This window comes from Camarhynchus parvulus, chromosome 28, assembly GCF_901933205.1.
Source record: "Camarhynchus parvulus chromosome 28, STF_HiC, whole genome shotgun sequence".
Classification (NCBI taxonomy): domain Eukaryota; kingdom Metazoa; phylum Chordata; class Aves; order Passeriformes; family Thraupidae; genus Camarhynchus; species Camarhynchus parvulus.
In genome coordinates, this window is record NC_044598.1 from 4,431,715 (window position 1) to 4,456,880 (window position 25,166).

Sequence of the window (25,166 nt, forward strand, 5' to 3'; positions counted from 1 at the left end):
GCCAGTAGCCGCCGCCGCTGAGCGCCCCACGTCCTGAACTACAACTCCCAGCGTGCCTCGCGGCGCACACCCGACGCACTCATGTGAGGGGCAGGGCGGAGGGGAGGGGCGGTGGCGCGAGACGGCGGCCGGGAGGGACAGAATTGTCCGAAGTACTGGGAGCGACCCTGCCTGGGGGGAGCGGCTCCGGGGCCCGGGACATGGCGGAGGGAACGGGGGGGAGAGGGATCCAAGCCCCTTGCAGGGCCTGAAGGGGCTCCAGGAGAGCTGCACAGGGACTGGGGACAAGGCCTGGAGGGACAGGAGCCAGGGAATGGCTCCCACTGCCAGAGGGCAGGGCTGGATGGGATCTTGGGCAGGAATTGTTCCCTGTGAGGGTGGGCAGGCCCTGGCACAGGGTGCCCAGAGCAGCTGGGGCTGCCCCTGCATCCCTGGCAGTGCCCAAGGCCAGGCTGGGCAGGGCTTGGAGCAGCCTGGGACAGTGGGAGGTGTCCCTGCCATGGCAGGGGTGGAACTGGGTGAGCTTTGAGGTATCTCACAACCCAAACCTTTCTGGGATTCTCTGAACACGTAAAACTCAAGACATTTTGCCCCAAATATTGCAAGATGAAGAGAAGCAGCACCACCCAAGCAAGAGGCCTCTCATGAGGAGCCCTGAGAGCCACCCCAGGAGCAGGGCAGAGGTGTTGGTCCCACACCCACCACAATCACCAGCCGGTCCATCAGGTGGTCCAGCTTGGTTTTCTTCCTCTTGATCTTCCCAGAGTTCCTCATGATTTTGGAATCGAGCCCTGGGCAGGAAACATTTCCAGAGTAAAAATGCAAGTCCCCAGAAGGTCAGTGAGGCTGCTTCCCTCCATGGTGACACCTGCCCTCCCCTGAGGAGACCCTCCCTCCATCGGTGTCCATGGAGCCGTGGCTGCAGGCTCCAAAACGTGATGCTCACAGCAGCTCTCAGCCCTCCCTCTCCCCACAGCTCCCCGTGGCCTGAGCTGGTGGGCTGGATCTGGGATGAGTGGAAGTGCCCAAGGCCAGGCTGGACAGGGCTTGGAGCACCTGGGACAGTGGGAGGTGTCCCTGCCATGGCAGGGGTGGCACTGGATGGGCTTTGAGATCCCTCCCAACCCAAACCAGTCTGGGATTCTCTGAACATTTGACATTAATAAAGATATCAAACATGGTCTGCTTTCTCCCTCAGATTTACTATTAGACTTTTCCAGCACTGATACCCTCCTTTCTTCAAGATCCTTCAAGGATTCAAGTCACAGCAGCTTAAAATTCAGTTATAAAGTTATGTTAGATGACCTTTAAGGTCCCTTCCTGTGAAAAATGCATATTTTATGATTGGCTTTTCACAAATATTAAAATGAATATTATATGTGTTGTGTTAGAAAGTAATGCTGTATTAATTCTCTTAAGTAGTGTGTTAAATATAGTTTTAGGTTATAAGAAAATGTTAAAATAGAAACTTTGCTATGTAGGATACTTTTTTTAAAGAAAGGACTCGCAGTGAGATGGCAGCCACAGGACACCTGAATCTTTCAGAGAAAGAGAATTTATTGCTCCATTATCAGGAGAAACGAACTTCTTCCCACCTTGCTCAGCCATGATGATCCCATTAGGATTCAGAGGAAGAAGTTGACGATGACCAGACAGAATCCTGTGTTTGAATGGAATTTATGCATCATGTATGAGGTGTATGAATATGCAACAGGTTATTGTTTTTAAGGGTTAATCCTCAGTTAATCTGTGTCCTTTTTCAGGCTTGTGCTGCCCAGAAAAGGTACCCAGACACCCATAACTCTTTGTTTCTATTGTCTCATATTGTCCTAATTCAAATTGTCCAAATTGTTATTACTCTAATTCCATTACTATTTTTATGACCATTTTATTACTATTAAACTTTTAAAATTTTAAAAACAAGTGATTGGCGTTTTCCACACTTCCTACCCAAACCATTCTGGGATTCTGGTACAGCTTGGTCCCAAGAGCACAGAAGAAATTAAAATTTTTCCAATTCAAGACCTTCAAGATTCATCTTCAGTCTCACTCTTTGCTAAAATTTAAAAACACTATTCCCAACAATATTAACATTATTGTTTGTGGGCTTTTTTACTTTACTTTACTTTTTTAATTTTTTTTTTTTTTACTTTTTTTTACTTCATAAAACAGACTTTATTTTCTTCCTGTAAATTTTGTGCAATATACATCTATATATCCAGAGCATGCACCTCACTAAAAAGATTGTCATCCATACATCCATACACTACATTAATTTTTGTTTAGTGTTGTTTAATGTTAATAATGAAAAATTCCAACAACAGTTTTGTCCTTAAATTAGTATTTCTTCCTCCCCTGCTCTCCCTTCCTAAGCTGCCTGGTTTAAAAAAGGAATTTTCTTTTGTTTATTTAATTCTTTTTTCTGGTTCCAGCCTGAACACTTCTAGAGCTCCTTAAGTCCTTTTTTTCACCACATTAGACTCCTTAATATAGCAGGGATCCCTCTGCAAGCTCTCAGCTCTGCAAATCCTATTAATTCGGGTGTGTAAAACCCCAGCTGGACTTTAAAAGACATTTCCAGGCGCTGGGGCCGTGCTGTCTGTCACTGCCAGCTCCAGGGAGCGGGTCAGGATCATCCCTGTGCAAACTTGCCCCAAAATTTCCCCAAACCCCACTGAGCTGCCCTGAAATCCACCCGGATGCTCGACACGCAGGGAGGATTTTGGGTGTGAACCAGCAGAGGTCACTCGGCCCCAGTAAATCCAGTGCTGGACCAGTAAAACAGGGAGATCCCGTCCCTCCTGACCCCAGACTTCAGCTCTGGAGCCTCCTTGGCAATTCCCAGCTTCTCCCTTGGAGCTATTTTCCCTAAACATTTTTTTTTTTGTTTAAAGCCATGCTTTAATTTATTATTTTATTTTCTCGAAATACACCAAAGAAATAGGATTTTTTTTTTTTGAGGGAGGAAAAAAAAGACAAATATTTTTAAAATGAAAGCCAAAATGTCAGTGTGCAGCAATCCAAGGGTCTGGAGCTCCCACATGGATCTCTCACATATATATATTATATATTATATATTATATATTATATATTATATATTATATATTATATATTATATATTATATATTATATATTATATATTATATATTATATATTATATATTACAAATTATATATTATATATTATATATTATTATATATTATACATTATATATCATATATAAAATATAAAATAGATTATATAATTATATATGATATATGATATATGATATTAAATATACTATATTATATTATATTATATTATATTATATTATATTATATTATATTATATTATATTATATTATATTATATTATATTATATTATATTATCTATTGTGTTTTTATATGTATATATATTCCCTGGACACCTCAGGGAGCCCCCAAAGTGGGTGATGGCCTTTCCCAGCACCTCCCCAAGCTGTGCTCTGCTTTGCCCAGGGTTTATCCTGCAATATCTGAGCCCCAGATGGGTGGGAAGGAGGAGGAGGAGGAGGAGGAGGAGGAGCTGTGTTGTCCCCTGGGAATGGCCCAGGGCAGCACTGGGAGCTGGCATTGCCTGACCCTGCTGCTCCAGGGATTCTTTTTGTAATTTCCACCTTCTCCACAGCTCCTGGCCTGCTCAGCTGTGTGCTGGGGGACCCAGCTCTGATCTGCAGGGCAGCAGGGAATGGACACTCAGGTGAGATCACAGGGGAAGCAGAAGGAAAGGAGGATGTGTCTTCACATCCAGTAGTCCCTTTGCCTTGAGTGCACTCAGAGCAGAGACTCAAAGAGTCCTGGAATATCCTGAGCTGGAAGGGACCCTCAGGGATCATCAATCCAGCCCTGTCCCTGCACAGCCACCCCAAACCCCCACCCTGAGCACCCCTGAGGGCTCTGTCAGTGAGGGGCTGGGAACACAAACCCTGTGAGGAACAGCTGAGGGAGCTGGGGGTGCTCAGCCTGGAGAAAAGGAGACTCAGGGCTGCCCTCATCACTCTCTGCAGCTCCTGAAAGGTGCCTGTGCTCAGCTGGGGCTGGGCTCTTTCTGCAGGCAGCACTGACAGAACCAGAGCACACAGCCTCAAGCTGTGCCAAGGGAAATTCAGGTTGGATATCAGGAAAAAAATATAGGTTGGATATTAGGAAAATGTTTTTACAGAAAGGGTGATGAAGTTCTGAAATGGCTGCCCGGGGAGGTGATGGAGTCCCCATCCCTGGGTGTGTTTAACAAAGCCTGGATGTGGCACTGGGTGCCAGGGCTCAGTTGAGCTGTTGGGGCTGGGTTGGACTTGATGATCTTGGAGGTCTCTTCCAAACCCATGATTCTGGAATTCTGTGAATTCTGTGAATTCTGTGTCCAGACACTCCTGGAGCTCTGGCAGCCTTGGCACCATTCCCTGGGGAGCCTGGGCAGTGCCCAGCAGCCTCGGGGGGCAGAACCTTGCCCTGAGCTCCATGCCAAGGCCTGGCCCAGCTCCAGCCCTTGCTGGGCTCCTGTCCCTGTCCCAGAGCAGAGATTAGTGCCTGGCATCCTTGTTAAATCCAGGACATCCGTGAACATCCATGTATAATGCCCTGGTATATCTGAGGTGTTCTTTCCATCCTAGGACTGGGAACTGTTTGAAAATTACTCCCATATGCTCCTTGGCTGTCCTTGACTCCTCCCCACAGATGCACCATCTCCCCAAACCTCCTGTCTCCACTCTCCTGCCCCAAAATATGTCCCTGGCACTGCCAGGTTCAGTCCCTGTCCCTCAGCTTTGCTGTGCATTAAGTGAAGCAGGAACACCTCCCAGTGCCTGAAATTTGCCTTTATGTCCAAATCCTAAACAGGATGGATGGGATCTTGGGCAGGAATTGTTCCCTGGCAGGGTGGGCAGGCCCTGGCACAGGGTGCCCAGAGCAGCTGGGGCTGCCCCTGGATCCCTGGCAGTGCCCAAGGCCAGGCTGGACAGGGCTTGGAGCAGCCTGGGACAGTGGGAGGTGTCCCTGCCATGGCAGGGCTGGCACTGGATGGGATTTGAGGCCCCTTCCAACCAAACCAAACTGGGATTCTGGTACAGCTCAGTCTTTAACTCATGGAAGAAATTAAAGCATTTTAACCCATGGAAATTCAAGCTTCTTAACCCCTAGAGGAAATTAAAGCTTTTCCCGTCACTTTGAGGGATTCACTTCCACTCTCCCTCTTTCCTAAAATTTAAAATCATTATTTCCAACATTATCTGTTTATATTTTTTTTAACCTTATGAAACAGACTTTATTGTTCTTCCTGTAAATTTTGTGCAATATACATTTATGTACCTATAGAACACACCTCAGTAAAAAGGTTGTCATCCATACATTATATTACTTTTTATTTCATGTTATGAAAAATTCCAACAACAGTTTTTGTCCTTAAATAAACGTTTCTCCCTCCCCTGCCCTCCCTTCCTAAGCTGACTGGTCTGAAAGAGGAAATTTTATTTAGTTATTTTCTTTTCTTTAAAAAAATAGAAATTACAATCTTACAAGACAAGAACATTCAATGAGAACAGAAGCATTTTCCTAAATCTAAAAAGTAAAACATTTCCATAAAACCTGTTGGTATCTACAGGTAGGTAATGTGTGGAGGGGTGGTAAATGGAAAGAAAAGGTTTTCCATTTCTTCCTTTCATTCATAGAGATAAAAAATAACATAAAGCCGACCAAAACTTTATATATTTTTCTCTTTTGCACCAACATTCACAAGAATATATATTATATATATTTTTGATCCATCTTTATACACAGTGTGAGGGTTCTGTGGGTGGAAATGGACACTCAGCTACACTGCCAGAGCAGACAGACAAACACTAAATTAATCTTGGTCTGGAAAGGAGCCACAGCTGGCGGCCCAGGGCTGTTGGAAAGGAACATCCCATGTTGGGATGGCAATATCTCTGGAGAACCAGAGCCACGGGGGGCTCAGGGCTCCTGGGCCCCCTCCCCACTGGCCACAGGGGAGAGGGAAATCTCCATTTTTTGGGCATTTCTGCCCAAGTTTTGTCATTTCCCTGTGAGCTCCGAGCTCTGGGTGGCCCAGCAGGGGTGAGGAACCTTGGCACAGCCCTAGCGAGCCCCAAGCAGGGGCTGCCATCCCTTTCCACCCCTTGCCATCCCTTTCCACCCCTCGCCATCCCTTTCCAAGCGTGGCACCCACCCCAGGCCAGGAATCACCGAATCGACACCAAATCACTTTATCCCCTCCCAAAAAATCATCAAATCAAGTCGGTTCCTCTGAAGAGAACTGAAAAGTGCAGGTTCCTGCAGTTTGGCAGGTCGAGTTACACGTGTTTAATACTTCCAGTCTTCCCTAGGTTCCCACGGTGGGGGGCTCTTATTGCTCAGAATAATCCAGAATCTCTCCCCACGGGCTCTGATGTTCCCAATTTAAGGTGCTTTCCTGGGTTCTTTGCCGGATGAAATGAACTCGGTGGCGTTCACCATTGCTGTGTGTTGGGTTGGCTGACGAATACTGAGGGCAAAAAGAAGGGTGTGTGCTTTTTTTTTTTTTTTTTTTAAATTTCTGTTTTTTCCCCAAACGTTCCCAAACCCCCACGGGCTGTTCCCTCCGAGCTCAGTCACGTTCTGGGGCTGCTTTTCCCGGGAAGTGAACGGCGCTGTCGGAAATGATGCTTCCAAAAAAACCAAAAAAAAGGCACAACCCTCTGGACACAAAAGGCAGTACTGACTTCTCCTTCTGTCCAAGCTTTGGAGAGGGCAGGAGAGGAGCCGGGCACATCCCCACGCCGTGGACGCTGCGCTGGGCAGCGGCGCATTGGCACTGGACGTTGCGTGGGGCCGTGGGAGGGCTGGCAGCCTTTTCCCAGAGACCTGGCTCCAACAGAGAGGGAGCCGAGGCTGGCAGGCTCCAATCTGCTCCCAGAAGCTGTTGGGATGTGGTCAGCAAAGCCATGGGAGTTTGCTGGTGGGATGTGGTCAGCAAAGCCACGCGGCGGCTGCCGGGGAGGAGCGCGCTCCCAAATTCCCTCTGCCTTGGAGCCGAGCAGAAATCCCATGGGAGAGTCTTCCCTCGTCAAGGTTGGTCCATGGTCTTCCCTAGGAGGTGTTGCTAGGAAAGCTGCTGGTTTGGTTTGAAGGGTGCAGTTGTGGATCCAAAGGTTTTGGCTCCCGCTCGGGGATGGTCCGAGCTGCCCGAGGATGGGGTTGGGTGCACGAGGAATCAGCACAAAGCAGGAAAGGAGCTTGGGGTTTTAGCCCTTTGTCAGCAGAAGCTGGGGCTGCCTCGGAGCAGGTTTTTCCCTTGTAGTTTTTTGGCATTTGCTGCAGCGGGAGCAGGAGCAGGGATGGAAAAATCCATCTGCAGAGCCACAGAGTCTCTCAAGCATCCCCTGCTGCCGTGGCCTAGAACAGCATCATCCCACCAATCCTTCCTTCATCCCCTTCTGAGCCTCCCAAAAGGAGCAGCAGGTCCCAAACACCCCATTCCTTCCAGCCAGCCTTATTCTCAAAGGGAATAAGGACCTTTCACTTCCCCTTGGCTCCAACAGGCAGTTTCTCCCCCTAAAAAGCTCCTAAATCCTGCTAATTCAAGAGAAACTCCCAAAAGAACAGTTCTAGGGAGCTCATTGAGGGGAAAGCCTGGGTCCAACTCAACCTGCAGCCACACCTGGGCTCCTGTGTGTGGTGTGGGAAAGGGGACCCTGGGAATGGGATGGAGAAAGGGTCACAAACCCTGCTCTGGGTGCTCAGCCATGGGGCAGTTTTAACGGGATTGATAAGAGAACTACACACAACAGCAGCACCCAGAGAGCAACTGCTGCTGCGGCCACCACGGGGACAGGGACAGCCCTGGAGCCCCTCCAGTGCCACGGGTGCCTCTGGGGTGGGATGGCCAGGATTTGGGCTCTGGCTGAAGTCCCACGGGCCTGGAAAAGCTTTTGGGATGCACAGAGGTGGCACGAGGCAAGTGAACCTGCTGAACCAGCTCCACAAAGTCGGGTGGTCGCCCAGCTGGAAAAGGAGCTGGCTGGGAATTTGGGAAAATGCTGTGATGGAGGGCATGGAGACCCCGCAAAACTCTTCCCCTGCTGCATTGAGCATCTTTTCCCTCAAAGCAGCTTCTCCCACAGGAAAATCCTGTGCTGGATCCCCCACCAGCCACAGCCAGACCTGGCCAAGCTCCCAGGGTCCTGGTGCACCGGTGGGAGATGAAATAAAGCAAAGGCTCTGTCCCTTCCCTCTCCTCAGCTGCAGCCCCAACCCGACCCAGCCGAGTCAGCATCGCCCCTTCTTTATCCCATGCCTGATGTTCGGGTTAAAAAAACCACAATAAAATAAAAATAATAATTAAAAAAAACAAAGAAATAAAAATGGGAGGTGGAGAGTGCAGCCGGGACAGCGGGAAGGGCACTCCCTCCTCCCGTGTCACCAGGAGCAGCCTGTCCCTCGCCACTGCCAGGAGCATCTCCTCTCCCAAGCAGAGATTTCACATTCATTTCACTGGTATGGCAAAGTCTGTTTGCTTTTTCCTTCAAGGTGCTTTACATTCAAGAGCTATTGCAATCCACAGCGAGGAGACGGGGCCAGGGAGGCACCGCAGCCTCCCCGCGGGTTCTCTTGCCTTTGATTACTTGATTTAAATAAATTGCCCCAAACCTCTGAAGTGCAGTTTGTCTCCAAATTTTGGGGAACTCCAAGGGGGCCGCTGGCTCCTGGCCTTAGCTCTCCCGGGGGTCGCTGTACTGAAGCTCAGAGTTGAAAACCTCCTTGTAGAGGGGGGGGAAGTTCATGGCAGTCTCCGGGTGCAGGAGACGGAAAAATTCCAGCTTGTCCAAGTGCAGGTTGCAAATGGTCTTCATCAAGGGCAGCTTGGAAACCAACTGCAGCGAGAGAAGGAGCTGGTGACCCCTGGGATGCTGGGTGTGGTGGCCCTGATGCTGCTGTTCCCCCTCCCTTGGGGACAAGCAGGGGGGTTTGGGGACCACTTGGTGCCCCCTGCACTGCTGTTCCCCCTTCCCTGGGCACAGGGGATGGGTTTGGGGATCAAACTTGGCACTGGGGCACCAGCAGACTGCCCACCTTTGGACAGCCTGGCAGCAACCTGGCCTCCCCCAAACCCTCATCTTTCCACAGTGTGGGCTCCTCCCCACCCCAGCTCTGTGCAGGTCAAAGCATTCCCAAAATGGCTCTTTTTCCTAAAAAAAACAATTTCCTGGTGCACTGCCAGGTTCAGCAGCTCTGCCTGCACCACAAGGGAGATTCACAACCCTTGGAAGGAAAAATTCTTCTCCTCCTCTGACAGGTTTGGGGTCTCTCTTTCCAAAATGTGTGTGGCTCATGAGCTCTGGCCCAGCCACATCCCCCAGCTCAGACACCCCCTGCTCCCCTGGCTGGGTTTGCTGTGCCCCTACCTTCGAGAGCTTGTCCTCAGCGGAGTGTTTCTTCTGGATCTCGTGCTGCAGGGCCACGTAGATCTTGTCCTGGAGCTTCTGCACCTTCTTGGACTCAGTCAGCCACGGGCGGTCTGAGGGAGAGGAAGGACAGGGTGAGCACTTATGGATGAGGTTCTTTTCTGACTTAGAGATGGGGCAATGGAGAGGTGTTTTAAGAAATTTTATTTTATTTTTAGTCAATATCATAGATGTATAATATCATATCATATCATATCATATCATATCATATCATGTCATACAATATAATGTCATACAATATAATACAATAATATAGGTTTTAAATATAATATATGTTTAACTTATAACATATAATATATGCTATAAATCATGCTATCACAATTAGAAGCTAACTATTAGAACACAATCACTATTAGAGGCTAATCCATTTCCCACAACCACAGGGCCAGAGCCACCACAGGGTCTCTCGCAGGCACTGGGCAGTGATCCCTGCCTCTTTTAACCCTTCCTGCTCTCCAGGATGGTTTTGGGGACACTTGGCTCCTCTCTCAGCTCCCCACCCACCACGGGTGACATGGTTCCTCTTCCCACCAAGGAATGACAGATGCATTTTCCCCACCTTCAGATGCATTTTCCCCCCAAGTTCCTTTCCCAGGAATAACTGAAATCATCCACCAAGGGAGGTTTATGGGCTCAGCTCTCCCCACAGGACGTGGGGGCCCCCAGTACCTGGGGAGAGCAGGACAGCAGCAGTGAAGAGGGCGAGCTCCTCGTCCGACAGCTGCAGGCGGCACAGGGTCCTGCCCAGCTCGAACACAGCGCCGATGAGGTCGTCACAGCCTGAGAGGGGACAGCAGGGACACGTCACTGTCACTGTCACTGTCACTGTCACTGCTCTGCCCACCCAGCAGCAGAGCCCAGTGGCACCCGGAGCTTGGAAAGGTTTTGGGAGAGGAGATGGATGGAGAGGAGTCCTGGGCACTCACCTGGCAAATTCCAGCCTTGTCTGGGTTCCAGAGGGAGAGGAGAGGGACAGGGAAAACAGAGGATAGGGGGAGGAAGAGGAGGAGAAGAAGGAGAAAGTAAGAAGGCGAAAGACAGAGAAAGGAAAGGAAAGAGGAAGGAGGGAAGGAGGGAGGGAGGGAGGGAAGGAAGGAAGGAAGGAAGGAAGGAAGGAAGGAAGGAAGGAAGGAAGGAAGGAAGGAAGGAAGGAAGGAAGGAAGGAAGGAAGGAAGGAAGGAAGGAAGGAAGGAAGGAAGGAAGGAAGGAAGGAAGGAAGGAAGGAAGGAAGGAAGGAAGGAAGGAAGGAAGGAAGGAAGGAAGGAAGGAAGGAAGGAAGGAAGGAAGGAAGGAAGGAAGGAAGGAAGGAAGGAAGGAAGGAAGGAAGGAAGGAAGGAAGGGAAAGCAAGAAGGGAAAGAAAGAAGGTGAAAGAAGGAGAAAGAAGGAGGAGAAAGAAGGAGGAGAAAGAAGGAGGAGAAAGGAGGAGATGGAAGGAGGAGATGGAAGGAGGAGAAGGAAGAAGGAGAAAGGAGGAGAAGAAGGAGAGCCCCAAGGGAGGGGCAGCAGGAGCCCTTACCGAGAGATTTGAACATCTGCATGCCACCAAACTTGCCCTCGAAGAGCACGGTGTTGTTCAGGGGGTTGAAGGCGCGGATCATGCGGATCAGGAGCACCTCGAGGCAACCTGATGTAGGCAGAGAGAGCGCAGACGAGGGCAGGGCAGGGCAGGGTGGGGAAGGTCAGGGGGTTTCCATCACCCCAGGACCAAATGTAAGAAAGAGGAAAGCCCCCAGTGCACGTTTGAGGTCCAGATTGTTCATTCCCAAGAGCAGGATGGGTATTTCAACAAATCCAGTTTGGGTTTTGGGATTGGTTGGGTTTTTTTTAGGTGTCCAATTGTGACCACAATATTTCACCAAAGGGAAATATTATCCAGTCATTGGCAGCCAGGCACAGAGAGACCGAGGTCGTGGTGGAGCACCGAGAGAGAGGAAAGGGTGAAAACAAAATAAATAAAAAGAAAATGGAAGGAAGAAATGAAAGAATGAGTTAAACTCCAGCGCTTCAGGCACAGCCAGCTCTGGCTTTGGGGTACAGCACCCCGCTGGCACGTGTCCCCAGGGCAGGGGGCTAATCTCAGCTCCCCAGCTCTGACAGATGAGAAACTCTGAGGTTTTCCCAGTGTTTTGGGGATTTTGCACATTCAGCTCCCTGGCCTGGGCACGGCATTGCCAGCTTGGGCAGATGGAAGGGTGGGGGACGTGGGTGTGCGCTGCCATCATCCTCCTCTCCCCAGTCTCTTGCTGGGAGAAGAGACCGATCCTTTTCTCTCAATCCTCCCTGCTCCTGTTTGAGTTTGGCACCCCTTCTCCCAGAGGAAAACCTTCTGTTCTCGTTTCCATCCCAGTTTCTGGGTGACATTTGGATGAGGGCGGCCATGGAGAAAAGCCTCTGCCCGAGGCAGGCACTCCCCACGTGCCCCCCTTCACCATCACCCTTGGACGTGACCTGCAGCTCCTGCCAGCCCAGCACCTGCTCCCCCAGCACTGGGAGAACTGGGGCAGCTGGGGGGGGGGGAACCCCAAAAAGGAAAGCACCAGCCAAGAGAAGAGATGGGATTTGCTTCTGGCCCCACGGCTGCTGCTCAGGAGAGGGGTGGGGGTGGCAGGGGACAGTGGGGACACGCAGGGGGTGGCAGGGGACAGTGGGGACACTCAGGGGGTGGCAGGGGGGTGGTGGGGCTCCCCCCTTACCGGCTTTCAGGAGGATGATCTGGTCGTTCTGGCAGAGCTCCATGAAGCCGTCGATGCGCTTGGCGAACTCCACCACGTACTGGATGGCGTTGGAGATCTGCAGCGAGCACTGCTGCCACATGGCCTCGCAGCTCTGTGCCACAGGGGACACTCTCAGGGTGTGCTGGCACCTCAGCACCCCAGCTCTGTCACCTCCCAGGGCAGGGACGAGACCCCAGTGCTGTGCCATCCCCATGGGGATGGTGGCATTGGGACACCTGGGCTGTGAGCTGTCACAGCAAACTCCCCCTCTGGGCAGCTCCCAAGCACTGACCCCTCTTCACCCAGCACAGCCCCAGGGGCCAGTGGCTGTGCTGGGGGCTGTCGCAGTGGCACTCACCTTGCTCTGCAGGGCACGGACCTCCTCGGGGGAGTAGAGGCTCCAGGCCAGGCGCTTGAGCTCCTCCGTTGTGTACTGGCACGTCTCCAGGTGGGACTTCACCACGTTCTGGGCCACTCGGTCTGCAGGGGAGGGGGGACAGCAGGAGGTGAGACCTGGGCCCCCCAGCCCTGCCCTGGCTCTGGGGCTGCTGGGGCTGAGGGCTGGAGGGGTGGTGGGGCTCTCACAGGGTGTGAGGACAGATGGGGCAGCAGGGGCTGAGCCTAAAGTAAGCAAGGGATGTGCCACAGACCTTGGGTGTGCTGAGCTCCACAGGAAGCCTTGGGGCTGCTCCAGGAACTGAGGCTGGGCTCATCCCCAGGGATGCTGTGGGTATCCCCAGGGATGCTACTGTTATCCCCAGGGATGCTCAATACCCTAGGGATGCTACTAGTACCCCCAGGGATGCTACTGGTACCCCCAGGGATGCTATTGGTACCCCCAGAGGTGCTCAGTGTCTCAGGGATGCTATTGGTACCCCCAGAGGTGCTATTGGTACCCCCAGAGGTGCTCAATGTCTCAGAGATGCTATTGGTAGCCCCAGGGATGCTCAGTATTCCAGGGATGCTCAGAATGGTTTGGGTTGGAAGCTTAAATCCCATTCACTTATTCATCTTAAATCTCATTCCAACCCCCTGCCATGGGCAAGGACACCTGCCCCTAGACCAGGTGTGTGTCCCCAGGGCTGGGTGTGTCCTGCAAGGTGCTGGGGTGGCAGCAGGGATGCACCCCAGGGATGCCCTTGGTACCCCCAGGGATGCCATCACTGTATCCCCCGGGGCAGGTTTGGCTCTGGGGAAGGACTCACTCCCATTCCAAGTGTAAGTGGAGGGATGGATCCCTCCTGCATCCTTTGACTCACTGACTCATCCTCGTGGCCACACACTTGCCCTGCACCGCCCTGGCACTCACCAATCTCCAGGACAGAGATGTCAGGGGGCAGCTGGGCGCCCTCCAGCGCCCCGTGTGCCAGCAGCGCCGGCTCCAGCATCAGCTCGTACAGAGATTCCTGCTTGATGAGCGTGGCATCAGCCACGTCCAGGCTGGACTGGTCGGGCGAGGGCTGGGCCGAGGCCAGCAGGTCCAGGTTGTAGTAGGTGCTGCTGCCATCAGGGGTCAGGGGGAAGTCAAAGAGGAGCCCGTCGGACAGCGTGGAGATGTCATCCAGGTCCGAGAGGCCGCTGCTGACACTCGTGGTGTAGACGCGGCTCAGGGGCTCGGGCTCGTCCTTGGCGCCGCCGCTCTGCTCCTGGCTCTGCTGGTGCTTCTGCACCTCGGCGTAGAGGCTGTCCCGCTGCTTCTTGGACATGCGGCCGAACTTCACCGCTGCCCCGGGGGGGAGAGGCGGCGGCGTCAGGGCAGCTTCACCCCCCAGGGCAAAGCCGCTGCCCCGGGAAACGCCCCGGCTCCCCGGGAGTGCCTGCTCTGGGGGCTGGGACCCCTCCGGATGCCCCCTCCCCATCCCAGACCAACCCTGGGTCAAACCAAACAGAACCAGTTTCGATTTTCCCACAAAAGCAATTCTTGCTTCCCAAACCCTCCTCGCACCGCGCCGGCCCTGCGGGGGGAGCAGCTCCATCCTGAGCGCCTGACTCGCTCCGAGGAGGAGCAGGTGACCCCTGGGGACCCGGGGCAGGACTCACCGTCGCGGGACATGCCCAGTGCCAGGCATTTCTGCAGGCGGCAGTGCTGGCAGCGGTTGCGGTTGGTGCGGTCGATCAGGCAGTTCCTTTGCCGGGAGCACGAGTAGCTGGCATTGTTCTGCTGGCTCCTCCGAAAGAAACCCTGCCCGGGATGGGATGGGATGGGATGGGATGGGAGGGGTTGGGAAAGCGGCCGGCTGGAAGCCAGGGCCGCCCCCTGCCCGCTGCCCGCCTCCCCCGACTCACCTTGCAGCCTTCGCAGGTGATGACACCGTAGTGGATCCCTGAGGATTTGTCTCCGCAGATCTTGCACGGGATCACCTCGATTTGTGCTGCGGTGGATGGGGAAAGGGGGGAAACCGCGGGGTTAATGATGGTCACTGCTGAGAGGGAGGAGGGCGATGGCTGCGGGCTGGCTCAGCACCTGGGGAAACTGAGGCACGAGAGACGGACCCAGAGCTGGACAGCTCAGCCCTCCCCACAGACCCCACAAGGGTTCTTACACCTCAGAGAGGTCCCTAAACGGTTCACACAGGGCGGGGTGGGTCCCCATCCCCCAGCAGCAAGAGCCAGGGTAGGAAAGCCCTTGGATTTCTGCCCGGGACCCTGTTTTGGAATCATTCCCCTTATTTTCCAACCCATGTGTGCACCAGGACAGGGACAGCCTCCGCACAGGGACCATCCCCATTCCTGCAGATGCTCTGCTGCTGGAGGTCTGGCCCAAGCAGAAGGTCTGCCCCCCCCGTGCCCCCCCAGCAGCTCCTTTGAACCCAGCACCGATATAGCCGACATAGCCACCCCCAGCTCAAGGTCCCGGCCCCTTCCCCCCACAAATCCGCTTCCCTCCCCGCTTCTGCTTCGCTGGCACTGAGCTGCTAATAGGCTTCGTCCTCCTCATTTTCCAGCTGCCCCAGATCTGGGCCGGCTCTGCCCTCCCGCCCCGCGGGGGGGACGCTCGGCACCCCCGGGGCTGTACGTGCCTCCCGGCATCTCTGCACCCTCTAATCCCCGCTGCAGCCCCCGCAGCCCCGGCCGGGCTGGCGCTCTCGAGGGTGCTGGGCAGGCACCGCCGCGCCAAAATAACCCCCAGGGCCAGATTATGGCTGTTTCCAATCTCCTGGGCCTGTGCAAATCCCCGCTCGGGTAATTCCCTTCTGCCTCTCCTCTCCCTGGGAGCCATGGGCGGCTCTGCTGGAGAGATGTGCTCTGTAGGGCCACCTCTGTGAGTGACAGTCCCGGTGCCTGGCCAGTGCCACCTGTACCTGGCAGGGTCCTGGGGTCTCTTAATGCTTGGGGGAGGCTGGGATGGGGCACTGAGGCCTCACTGGGCAGAGGGGCAGCCGAGGTGCCATCGGCCCCTCAGGGATGCTCAGTCCCCCAGGGATGGCCTTGGTCCCTCCTGGGGATGCTCCCTGTCCCTCAGAGGAGCCATCGGTACCACCAGGGGTGCTCAATACCCCAGGGATGCCCTTGGTACCCCCAGGGATGCCATCAGTACCCCCAGAATTGCTGTTGGTACCCCCAGGGATGCTCAATACCCCAGGGATGCTCTTGGTACCCCAAGAATGCCATCGGTCCCCCAGGGATGCTCATTGGTCCCTCCTAGGGATACTGTCTGTCCCTCAGGGGAGCCATCAGTACCTTGAGGGATGTTCAGTGTCCCAGGGATGCTATTGGTACCCTCAGGGGTGCTCAATACCCCAGGGATGCCCTTGGTACCCCCAGGGATGCCACCGCTGTATCCCCCGGGGCAGGTTTGCTCTCCCCAGCTCTGGGGAAGGATTCAGTCCCATTCCAGGTGTAAGTGGAGGAACAGATCCCTCCTGCATCCTTTGACTCACTGATTAACCCAGTGCCCCACATGCACCGGCTGGTTTTGGGGTTACCCCTCCTCCCCCAGGCTGCTGAGCTGGGCTTCTCCCAGGGCTGTGTGTTGTCCCCCGACTCGGGGGAGTCACATCCCATCCCTGCCCCTCCCCACATCCTCTGCCCACGCCCCTGCCGTGGTTCTGAGCCTGAGCAGAGCTGGTTTCCCCGCGGTGGGCAGGGCAGGGATGTCCCGGGCATCCTCACATCCCCCGCAGCTGCACCAACACCGCAGCGCCTTTCGCAGGGGCACGGAGGCACCAGGAGGGCCACTCGTGGTCACCCCCAAACCACCTCCAGCTCCCATGACCAAAACACCCCCAATTCCCCGGATCCCGCTGCCATCTCCCCCCACTCTGCAGGGACCTCTCCCCTCCCCACCACCCTGCCGAGCCCTGTCCCGGGATGGGACCGAGGTGGTGGCACGGCGGGGGGCACAGGGAGGGGGTGCCACCCCCGGCAGGAAGCGGCGTCGGGCTCGTTATGCAACGTTAATTGCAGCCGCCGGCAGCGCGGGTGATGCATCGCGCCCGCCGCGCCCTCACGCCCGCGGCCGATACTCCGGTGCCCGGAATTACCGGCACACACCGGGGCTGAGCGCGGCCCGGCACCGCCAGCGAGCCCCAAAAACCCCGGCGATCCCAAAGGCTTCGTGTGCCGGTGGCCAAATCCCGCCCCATGAGAGCCCCCGGGGCTGGAGCTGAGGGTGATGAGGATGATGATGTTGTCCTGATGAAGGACAAGCCCTGACCGCCCGCCGTGTGCCCGCAGCCTGTTGGGGCTCTAATTACCATCCTGCTAATTAGCCGGCCGTGCCCGCCGCTGGCACCTGACCCGCTCTAGGACGCTCGCCCCAAATAACTGACGTGGAGATACGGCCGTACCCTGGCGATGGCAATTACAGCCCGGCACGGTTAATTGCTGCTCTGATTGCAAACCCGGCTGAATCACCGAGTCGGCTCCTGCAGTGCCCCCTCGTGCCGCGGCCAGGGACCCCCGAGGCGGCCGGACCATCCCCATCTCCCCCAAACACAGCCCCGGGGCAAATGCAGAGGGATGGGAAGGAATGTGGGTGTGGGTGGGGTGGCCACGGCAGCTCCGGCATCCCCCAAACCTCACTGTGATCAAGGAAAACATCTCAGTAGACCCCAAATCCCGGATATTCCTCCACCTCAACCACCCCACCCCCGTGCCTCAGTTTCCCCACTGGAGAATCTATCATCTCCTCCCACCACAACCGTGCGAACGGGGTGGGACATTTAGGAGGGGCTGAATCTCTTCCCCTCTGCGGGATGCAGCAGGGAACCCCCACCCCGGGGCCGATGGGGCTAAAACAGGGATCAGGATGAAAGAAACAACGAAAGGGTTAAAAAAAATAAGTAATAATGATCTCCAGCCGGCAATTAAAATGTCCCGGCGGTGGTATTTGCTCTCCTCCCACTGTAAACACTTCTTGCCCAACTCCCGGCCCGCTGCCACCGGCCGGCCCTTATGTAAGCGGCCCGGTGCGGCCCCGGGCCCGGCCGTGGCGGGGCGATGCCCCCGGTGCGGCGGTGCAGCCCTCCTGTCCCACTGACACACTTTCTGCCCGTGGCCACGCCGCTTGTGTAACCACGGCCCTTAACCCTTCCGGGCCCGCGGAGCTCCGGGCTGCTGCTCAGGGCAGTGCACCGACCTCCCGCCACCGGGAGCGCGGATTTTGGGGTGTTTTGGGGTGATACCTCCAGCTGGGGGCACCCATTTGTCACCCTGAGCTGGACTTCCAGGTGAGGGGCACAGGTGTGTCCCTGCACAGTGCTCAGGTCGCCTGTCACCCCCCAGACCTGGCCGTGTGCGTCCCCTCCAGCCCAGCACCGCTCCCCCAGCCCGTGCTGGAGGCTCCATGGTTTCGGCAGAGCCAGATCCGCCCTCCCCGAGCAGGAATGGGCCTGCACACCCTCCCCTGCATCGCCTCCGCCCCAAGGGCGGGCATTTCGTGCACCCCAAAACAAAACAAGGCAGGCCCTGCAGGGCGCAGCCACGGGGGGCTGGACCCCTCTCTGTGCTGCCCCCATCCTCCTCCTCACCCTATCCCTCCCCGGGGCTGTATGATCTCGCTGGTTTTGGGGAATGACCCCAAAACCCTCAGCACCCCATTGAGCCTTGGGACGTGCTGTGGCCCCGCTGCTGCTGGAGAATTTTTGGATCTCCCTCTCCCTCCCCATCGGCATAACTGGGTGCCCCTGGCTGTGGGGTGAGGACTCCTGGGAGGGGTTTGTTTTGGGGTGCACTTCAGCTCCCTGCACAGCCCCCCAGGGTGAGCTTGCACAGCTGTCACCCCACAGGGACAGATTATGGGCAGCCCTTCCCCTGTGGTGTCCTCGCTGGAGGCAGTGGGGCAGCATCCCAGCTCTGAGTATTTCAGAGGTGGCTCTGTGCCTCTGGGGCCATCCCTGCCCCAAATACCCCCCGGTGTTTCCCCAGTGCCCTGGCTCGGTACCCAGAGAACCTGCTGGGAGAGAGCTCTGTGCCCCATCCCTCTGCCAGGCTCCACTGATGCTGCAGGATGGGCACCCCTGGGAGTTGGCAGCAGCCCTGCAGCCCCCCTGGATCCCCCAGCCCCAGCCAGGGCTCCAATGCTTCACCTCCATCACCTCTCCCCTTCCAGGGGGACTGAGCATCCCCCTGGTGCAGCCAGAGCAGGGAGAGGAGCGTGAGTCGAGGCTGCACGGGGACCCACAGGGACACACAGGGACCCACAGGGACACAGGGATCCACAGGGACACGCAGGGACCCACAGGGACCCACAAGGACACACAGGGACATACAAGGACCCACAGGGACATGCAGAGACCCACAGGGACACACAGGGACCTACAATGCCACCCCATTTCCCATTCCTGCCCTAAACCCCAGCTCTGCACCCGCATCCCCTGCAGCAATCTCCAGCCCCAGAAGTGACTGTGTTTCCCCACAGCCACCATCCACAGTTGTGATTTGCTCTTGGGGCAGGAATAAACAAGGAAATAAAGGGAATTATCACCCCTTTGTATCTGCTGTTGGCTTTGCTATTAAACAGCCTCCGCTGCTGCAGTGCCTCGGGGTCTCCCAGCACCCCGAACTTCGGCCATGGCTGCCAAAAAATCCCATCCCCGTCCCTGCACCCGGGAACCCCAAACAAGGCAGGCCCGTGCCGGGTGTTCACAGCCCCGGCCCCAGGCACAGAACACCGAGGCCAAATGGGCAGCAGGGAAAATTCAGATGACACAACCACGGCCCGTGCCGGGCTGGGATTCTGGAGGGAGAACTGCTTTCCTAAGTGATTAGCAAAGATTTCCTGGAAACTTTGGGCCAGAACAGCGCTCAGCTGTTCTCACCCTGCCCTGGGGCAACCCCTGGCCACCTTCCCTTGCAGGCACGCGAACGGAGCTTGTGCATTCTCCCCAGTCCCCAGCAAAGCGCTGCTTTTCCCCGTCCCGTGGTGCAGTGTGTGCCCCCAGCAGGGGAATGGCAGCTCGGGATGGGCGATGTGGCTCCCCCAGGGCCGCTCCGGTTCAGCAGCTCCGGTTCCGCAGCTCCCGTGCCACGCAGAGCCGTGCCAAGGCCAGCCCCGCAGCCCTTTGCACTTTGCCTGCTGCACAAGGGTGGCAAAGGTGAGGCAGAGGGGAGGGGGACCTGCCGGCCCGGGGTGGGGACAAACCGGGCTGCGGTGGGAGAACCCCTCCGGCAGTGCTGCTAAACCGGGGGGAATTATCTCCCTGGGGCTAAAAAAAGGCAGGAGAGCAGCTCTGCTCACCACATCCGATAAACCGGGCTGATTTAGACATTAGCAGCTCTTTAAATAGCCGCCGCGAGTTCAGAGTTAAACGTGACAGGCAGCAGGGACAGGGACGTGGGGATGGGGACAGAGACCACCGACCCCATCACTGCTCTCCCCTCTCCCCGTGCTGACTCCCCTGAGGCTTATCAGCGTGGGGGGGATCCCAAATGGATCTGGCCCCCTCAGGACCCCATAAAGGCAGAGGACAGCTTTCTCCTCCAGGTTGGGTTTTTGGGATGGAGGCACGGCCATCGCCGCGCTCCGGTGCCGGGACAGGCGCGGCCGTCGTGCGGGAGGCCCGGTGGGTGCCGGCCGCGCCAGCGTGTGCACGCCGCCGAAACGGGCAGGGAAGCTCCTCCTCCGCCCTCTCTGATTTTTTCCAATGACAGATCTAGGTCACTAGGACAAGTCGCAAAGGCTGCCGAGCCACCGCACGCTCCTCGCCACGCTGCTTGCAAAACAAGTGAGCAGGAGGGCTGGAAATCGTATAGGATTATACAAGGCAAAGCCTCTTCCCCGGCCCCGGCGCAGCCGCGGCGCAGGGAAGGACAGGAGAGAGGAGCTGCTGTGGTCCCCGGGGAAATGGGGCAGAGCGGTGGCGGTTTTGGGAAGGAAAATGGAGATTGAGTCAATTTGGCGTCGCCATGCGGCGTTTGGGCTTCGAGAGAGATGAGGACGCGGGACTGCGGGAAAAACGCCCGACCGGGGGGAACGGTGGGATATCAGCAGGATTCGGCCCTAAATTAGGGTCAACACCAGCAATTCATGGGGGGAAAGGAAAAATATTTTTTAAAAAAAGGAAAAGTTCCCCCAGTTGCTAATTAAGCCGGTGCTGGCTGTGCAAGGGCTACGTAAGAGCCAGGCGTGATGGCAATTAGGCAGGCGTTAATGCTTCCCTCCGTCCTCATAAAGGTGCAAAGCCAGGATGTCGAGGGGCAGCAAGGGGATGTGGGGGGCTCGCCTCGCCCTCCTCACCCACCCCGGCCCCACCGTTACACAAGAGCCCGGCGGGGGCCGAGCCGCAGCACCCGCTGCGCAGGGAGGCAGCAGGATTTGAGGGATGAACGTCCTGGTACCCACTCCCCAAAATGAGCCTAAGGACGTGCACCCCCCAAAACACACCTATGGAGGGGCACCAGGGAGTCCTGGCAGGGCAAAGGGCTCGGGGAAGGCAGGGCATGATGGAAAAATGGTTTAAAGGAGGATGAAAATCGCAGCCCAGCATGCTGGAACGGAGCTGAGTCCGGCCACCGCTGCGTCACCATCACCAGGCCCCGCTGGATTGTCCCGCTGGAGCCTTCCTCCCTCCATCCTCCTCCTCCCCACCGCCTGCTTGGGAAAGCAGAGGGGTGAAAAGTAGGAATTGCCTTTGGTAACGGGTAAAAGCAGGCAGGTGCTGGCACAACTCACCCCTGCCCTGGAAAAGGGGCGCCCAAAATTGCACCTGATCCCTCGCCCGTCCCTGCAGGAGCCTCCCAAACTGCCCCCCACGCCGTGGGGAGGGGGAAAAGGGGAAAAAAAACGACAATAAATCCAGCCCTGGTGGGAGCAACATATTGAAGAGGAGATTAAGGGGTTTAGTGCGGGGAAAAGCTTAAGAGTGCGTCTAAGCCGGCGTCGGAAAGCAAAGCAAAATAAACAAGAATTTTATTCCTAACGAAGGGGGAGCTGGAGGAGGCAGAGCGGCCCTGGCGGGGCTGCTGCGGGTCCCCCCCTGTCCCGTTCCAGCGGGGCTGCTGCGGGTCCCCCGCGTCCCCGGCGGGGCTGCTGCGGGGTCCTTCCCATCCCTTCCGCGGGGCTCACACGGCTCCCCCCGTCCTCCTCCAGCAAAGTTGATGCGGATCCCCCCTTGTCACTGTCCGGGCTGACACCGAGTCCCCCCGTCCCCACCGGCGGGGCTGACGCGGCTCCCCCGGATCCCCGTCCGGGCTGACGTCGGGTCCTCCCCGTCCCCCTCCGCCGGCTCTCCCCGATCGATCCCCACCGGCACCAACTTGTGCCGCTGCCCCCCGCAGCCCCCAGCGCCCCGGACCCACCTCGCATCGTGTCCGCCGCGCTCAGGGCGCCGGGGGGCGCATGGGGCGGCGCGGGGGTCCGGAGCGGCGCGGGGCGCGGCGGGGAGCGGCGGCACCGGGAGGCACCGGGCGGCACCGGGAAGCACCGGGCGGCACCGGGCGGCTCTGGCACCTGCCCCTCCGCCGCGCCGTGACCCACTTCTGCCCGAGCATGCGGCCGTTCACATGACGAGCCCGCCCCGCCCCCCAATCGGTTTCACTTCCAGCCCCACCTCCTGCCCTTCGTCCTCCTCCTCCTCCTGCTCCATCCCCATCCCCGCCGCTCCGCCGCCCGGTGCTCGGCGCTGCCGGAGCCCGCCCGAGAGCGGGGTCTGCCCGACCCTGCCCCGGCCGAGGCGGCTCGGAGCTGCCCCCGGGGCTGCCCGCCCCCGGGAGGGACGAGCCGTGCCCGTCCTGCCCCGGCTCGCCCAGGCACGGGGCCGGCTGCGTGTCCCGCTGAATCACGGCTGCCTTGCTTCACTTCGCGCCCCTGCAGCCCCGCTGTCCCCGCCACGGACCCCAAAAACCCCGGCAGGACAGGACAGGACAGGACAGGACAGGACAGGACAGGAGAGGGCTGGGGGTGTTTGCAGAAGGGGCAGCACCCGGCACCGGGGGGCGTGGGGAGCACGGGGACCCCCCTGTGGCTGCCCAAAGCGGCCATGCCAGGGGGCAGATGCTGAGATCGGGGGGCACATCCCACCTGGGAGCCCTGCGGGTCAGGAATGGCGCTGTGGAAGAAGTGGGAAGCTTTGAAGGTGGCAGGGAGGCATTCCCACCCCGTCCCTCATGCTGGGATGGGCACAGGTGGTTAGGGGGCCCGGGGCTGTACCCTGGATAAGGGACACTGCTCAAGAGGAGCAGAGATGGTGGCTCTGGACCAGGCCTCGCCGTGCAGAGCCCGAGGTGCCACCACAGGGCAAAGTCCCCTGGCTGGGGTTTGTGGTGCACCAGGTCACCAGAGTCCTCCCTGGTGCCACATCACAGGGGTGGAGGCAGCTGGCCCTGGCAATGCTGGGCCAGAGCTCAGGTGCCAGGGTCAGAGCTCAGCAGTGCCCAGAGATGCCTGGGAACAGTGGCACTGGCCTGGAGACCTGATGGGTGTGGAGAAGGCATCTGCCATAGGCATGAGCACTGCTCCCACTGCAGACACGGATCTGGCATCCACCATGGGCATGGACCTGGCATCACCACAGCCATGGATGGGGCATCTGCCACAAGCATGAGTGTGGCATCTGCCATGAGCATGGCATCCAGCTGTGGTCACAAACATGGCACTGCCACATCATCCATGGACGTGCAGACAGCATGCACCAGAGGCACAGAGGCAGCCACCATCACCATCACCACACATGGCATCATTGCCTCCCCCCTGGATGGCCTCCTGCCCTCGCAGCTGGGCCCTGAGGGGCCACCTCAGCACCCCAACGCTCAAATCAAACCATTTAATGGCAGCTGAAGGGGGCAATTTCAAACCACATCCGCCCCAAATGCTGAGCTGAGCCGGGGATGCGGAGATGCCGATGGGCCACTGGCAGAGGGGCTCCCCTGCTGTTCCTGGGGCTGTCCCGCTGCTCCGGCACGGGCAGGTGGCAGTGGCAGGGGGACGCTGGGGCTGAGCCGTGGTGGCACTTTGTGTTTTGTGCGCTCCCACCTCTGCGCCGAGACCCGCCCGGCTCAGCCGCGGCTGCGGCGGGGAGGGGGCCGGGGCTGGGGGGCGGAGGGGCCGAGCTCGCTCCAGCGCTGCTGTCTGACACGATTTTGCTGATGGCGATTGGGAACGGGTTCGCTGCTCTCGCCGGTCGGATTCGCTCCTTCCTGCCGGCTTTCCTGCCTGCTCCGCATGGATGGGCACGCAGACGGGACGAGGGCCGACGTCTCGCCTCGCTCTCGGCAGGCTCGGCTCGCAGCGCGGCCCCGGATGCAGGCAGAGCTGCCGGCCCGGTGCGCATCCCGAGCGGCCCCGGCCGGGGCAGCCCCCGCGCTGCCGTGCCCGGGGTCACGGGAGCTGCCCCAAGCGGGTCACCCTCATTAGCCCCATTTCAGATGGGGAAACTGAGAGCGGGAGCAGCGCGGTGACTCCTCGTGGCACGCAGGGTCCGGCCCCGGCCGAGTCGCCCCTCCCCGAAGGCGGTCGCCGATCGCGGCTGTTGGGACAATCAATCGTGGCTGAATCGCGGCAGAGCGAGAGCGAAAATCCTCCCCGAGTGCTCAGCGCAACCCAAAAGTATGAGGTTACATAAGCGGCGCCACACCTGCCGTGAGCAACGCGGGACCCACGCAGCCATCCCCGCACCCGCTCCCGCCGCGGCCCTTTAACCCTTCGTGTGCGGCACCCCCCGCTCCATCGCTGTTTACATCTCCCTGTCTCTTCCTGCATCCCATGGGGCACCCACAGGTTCGGGAATGGCCCGAGGAAAGGCCCAGGGGATGCTGCAGGGTCACCTGAGCGTGTGCTGGGTGCTGCAGATCTGGGATTCAGCCCCACGGTTCTGGGGCCACAAGGGTGGAGGTGGAGAGGCTCCACCAGAGCAGGATCCCTTTTTCTCGTGATGGGGTCTCACCCCATGGGCTTGGCTGGGTTTAAATTGGGGGAATTTTCCTCACTCCGAGGAAAGGCAGAGTGAGGTGGAGCCAACTCCCTGGTGGCTGGGCCCCTGGAGTAACATTTGCTCCTAAGAGAGGAGCAGCCTTGGCCAGGGCTGTGTCTGCAGTGGAGGTCACATAACACCCCCTAAAACCCCTCTGCCCCTCCCCATGCAGTGACAGGAGCTGGTGCAGCTCGTTCACAGCTGCTTGGGGCAGAGACCTCGCCCCAGCATCTCCTGGCACTTCTCCTGCTGATGGGAACAGTGGGGCTGGAGGGGCAGAGCTGCCTTTGGTTCCTGCCTGGTGCCAGGCACAGACTCTGTGCCAGGAGCTGCACCCACCATGGCAATGCTGGGGGACAGGTCCAGCGGGGCTGGATCCAGCCCAGCCCAGGTGGCACCTGTGGCAGAGGACAGAAATGGCCACCAGGACGGGACAAGGACCCAAAAACTGACACTTGCCACCATCCAGCACTTCTCCTCCTGCCCCAGCCCTGCTGCCAAATCTTTGTGATCAGTGCCAGAGCTGAAGCGGCCACCGCTGGCCCGGCTGTGCCGCCAGGATCAGCGCAGCCGCCCCGGGCCGGCCCGGAGGTGAGCAGGAATTCCGGATGACACCATCGCGCCTTAAT

The 25,166-nt window shown here is 57.5% G+C and overlaps 1 protein-coding gene across 1 annotated transcript; it reads right to left on the reverse strand.

Moving 5' to 3' along the window:
• Positions 1-8,719: 8,719 nt before the first annotated feature.
• On the reverse strand, positions 8,720-14,340 carry LOC115914273 (nuclear receptor ROR-beta-like). Its single transcript, XM_030966709.1, has 8 exons — positions 14,228-14,340; positions 13,497-13,910; positions 12,546-12,667; positions 12,167-12,299; positions 10,990-11,097; positions 10,142-10,252; positions 9,413-9,525; positions 8,720-8,881 (listed from the first exon to the last, which is right to left on the reverse strand). The coding sequence occupies exons 1-8, from the start codon at positions 14,238-14,240 to the stop codon at positions 8,720-8,722; spliced, it is 1,176 nt and encodes a 391-aa protein (XP_030822569.1). The 5' UTR covers positions 14,241-14,340.
• Positions 14,341-25,166: the final 10,826 nt, after the last annotated feature.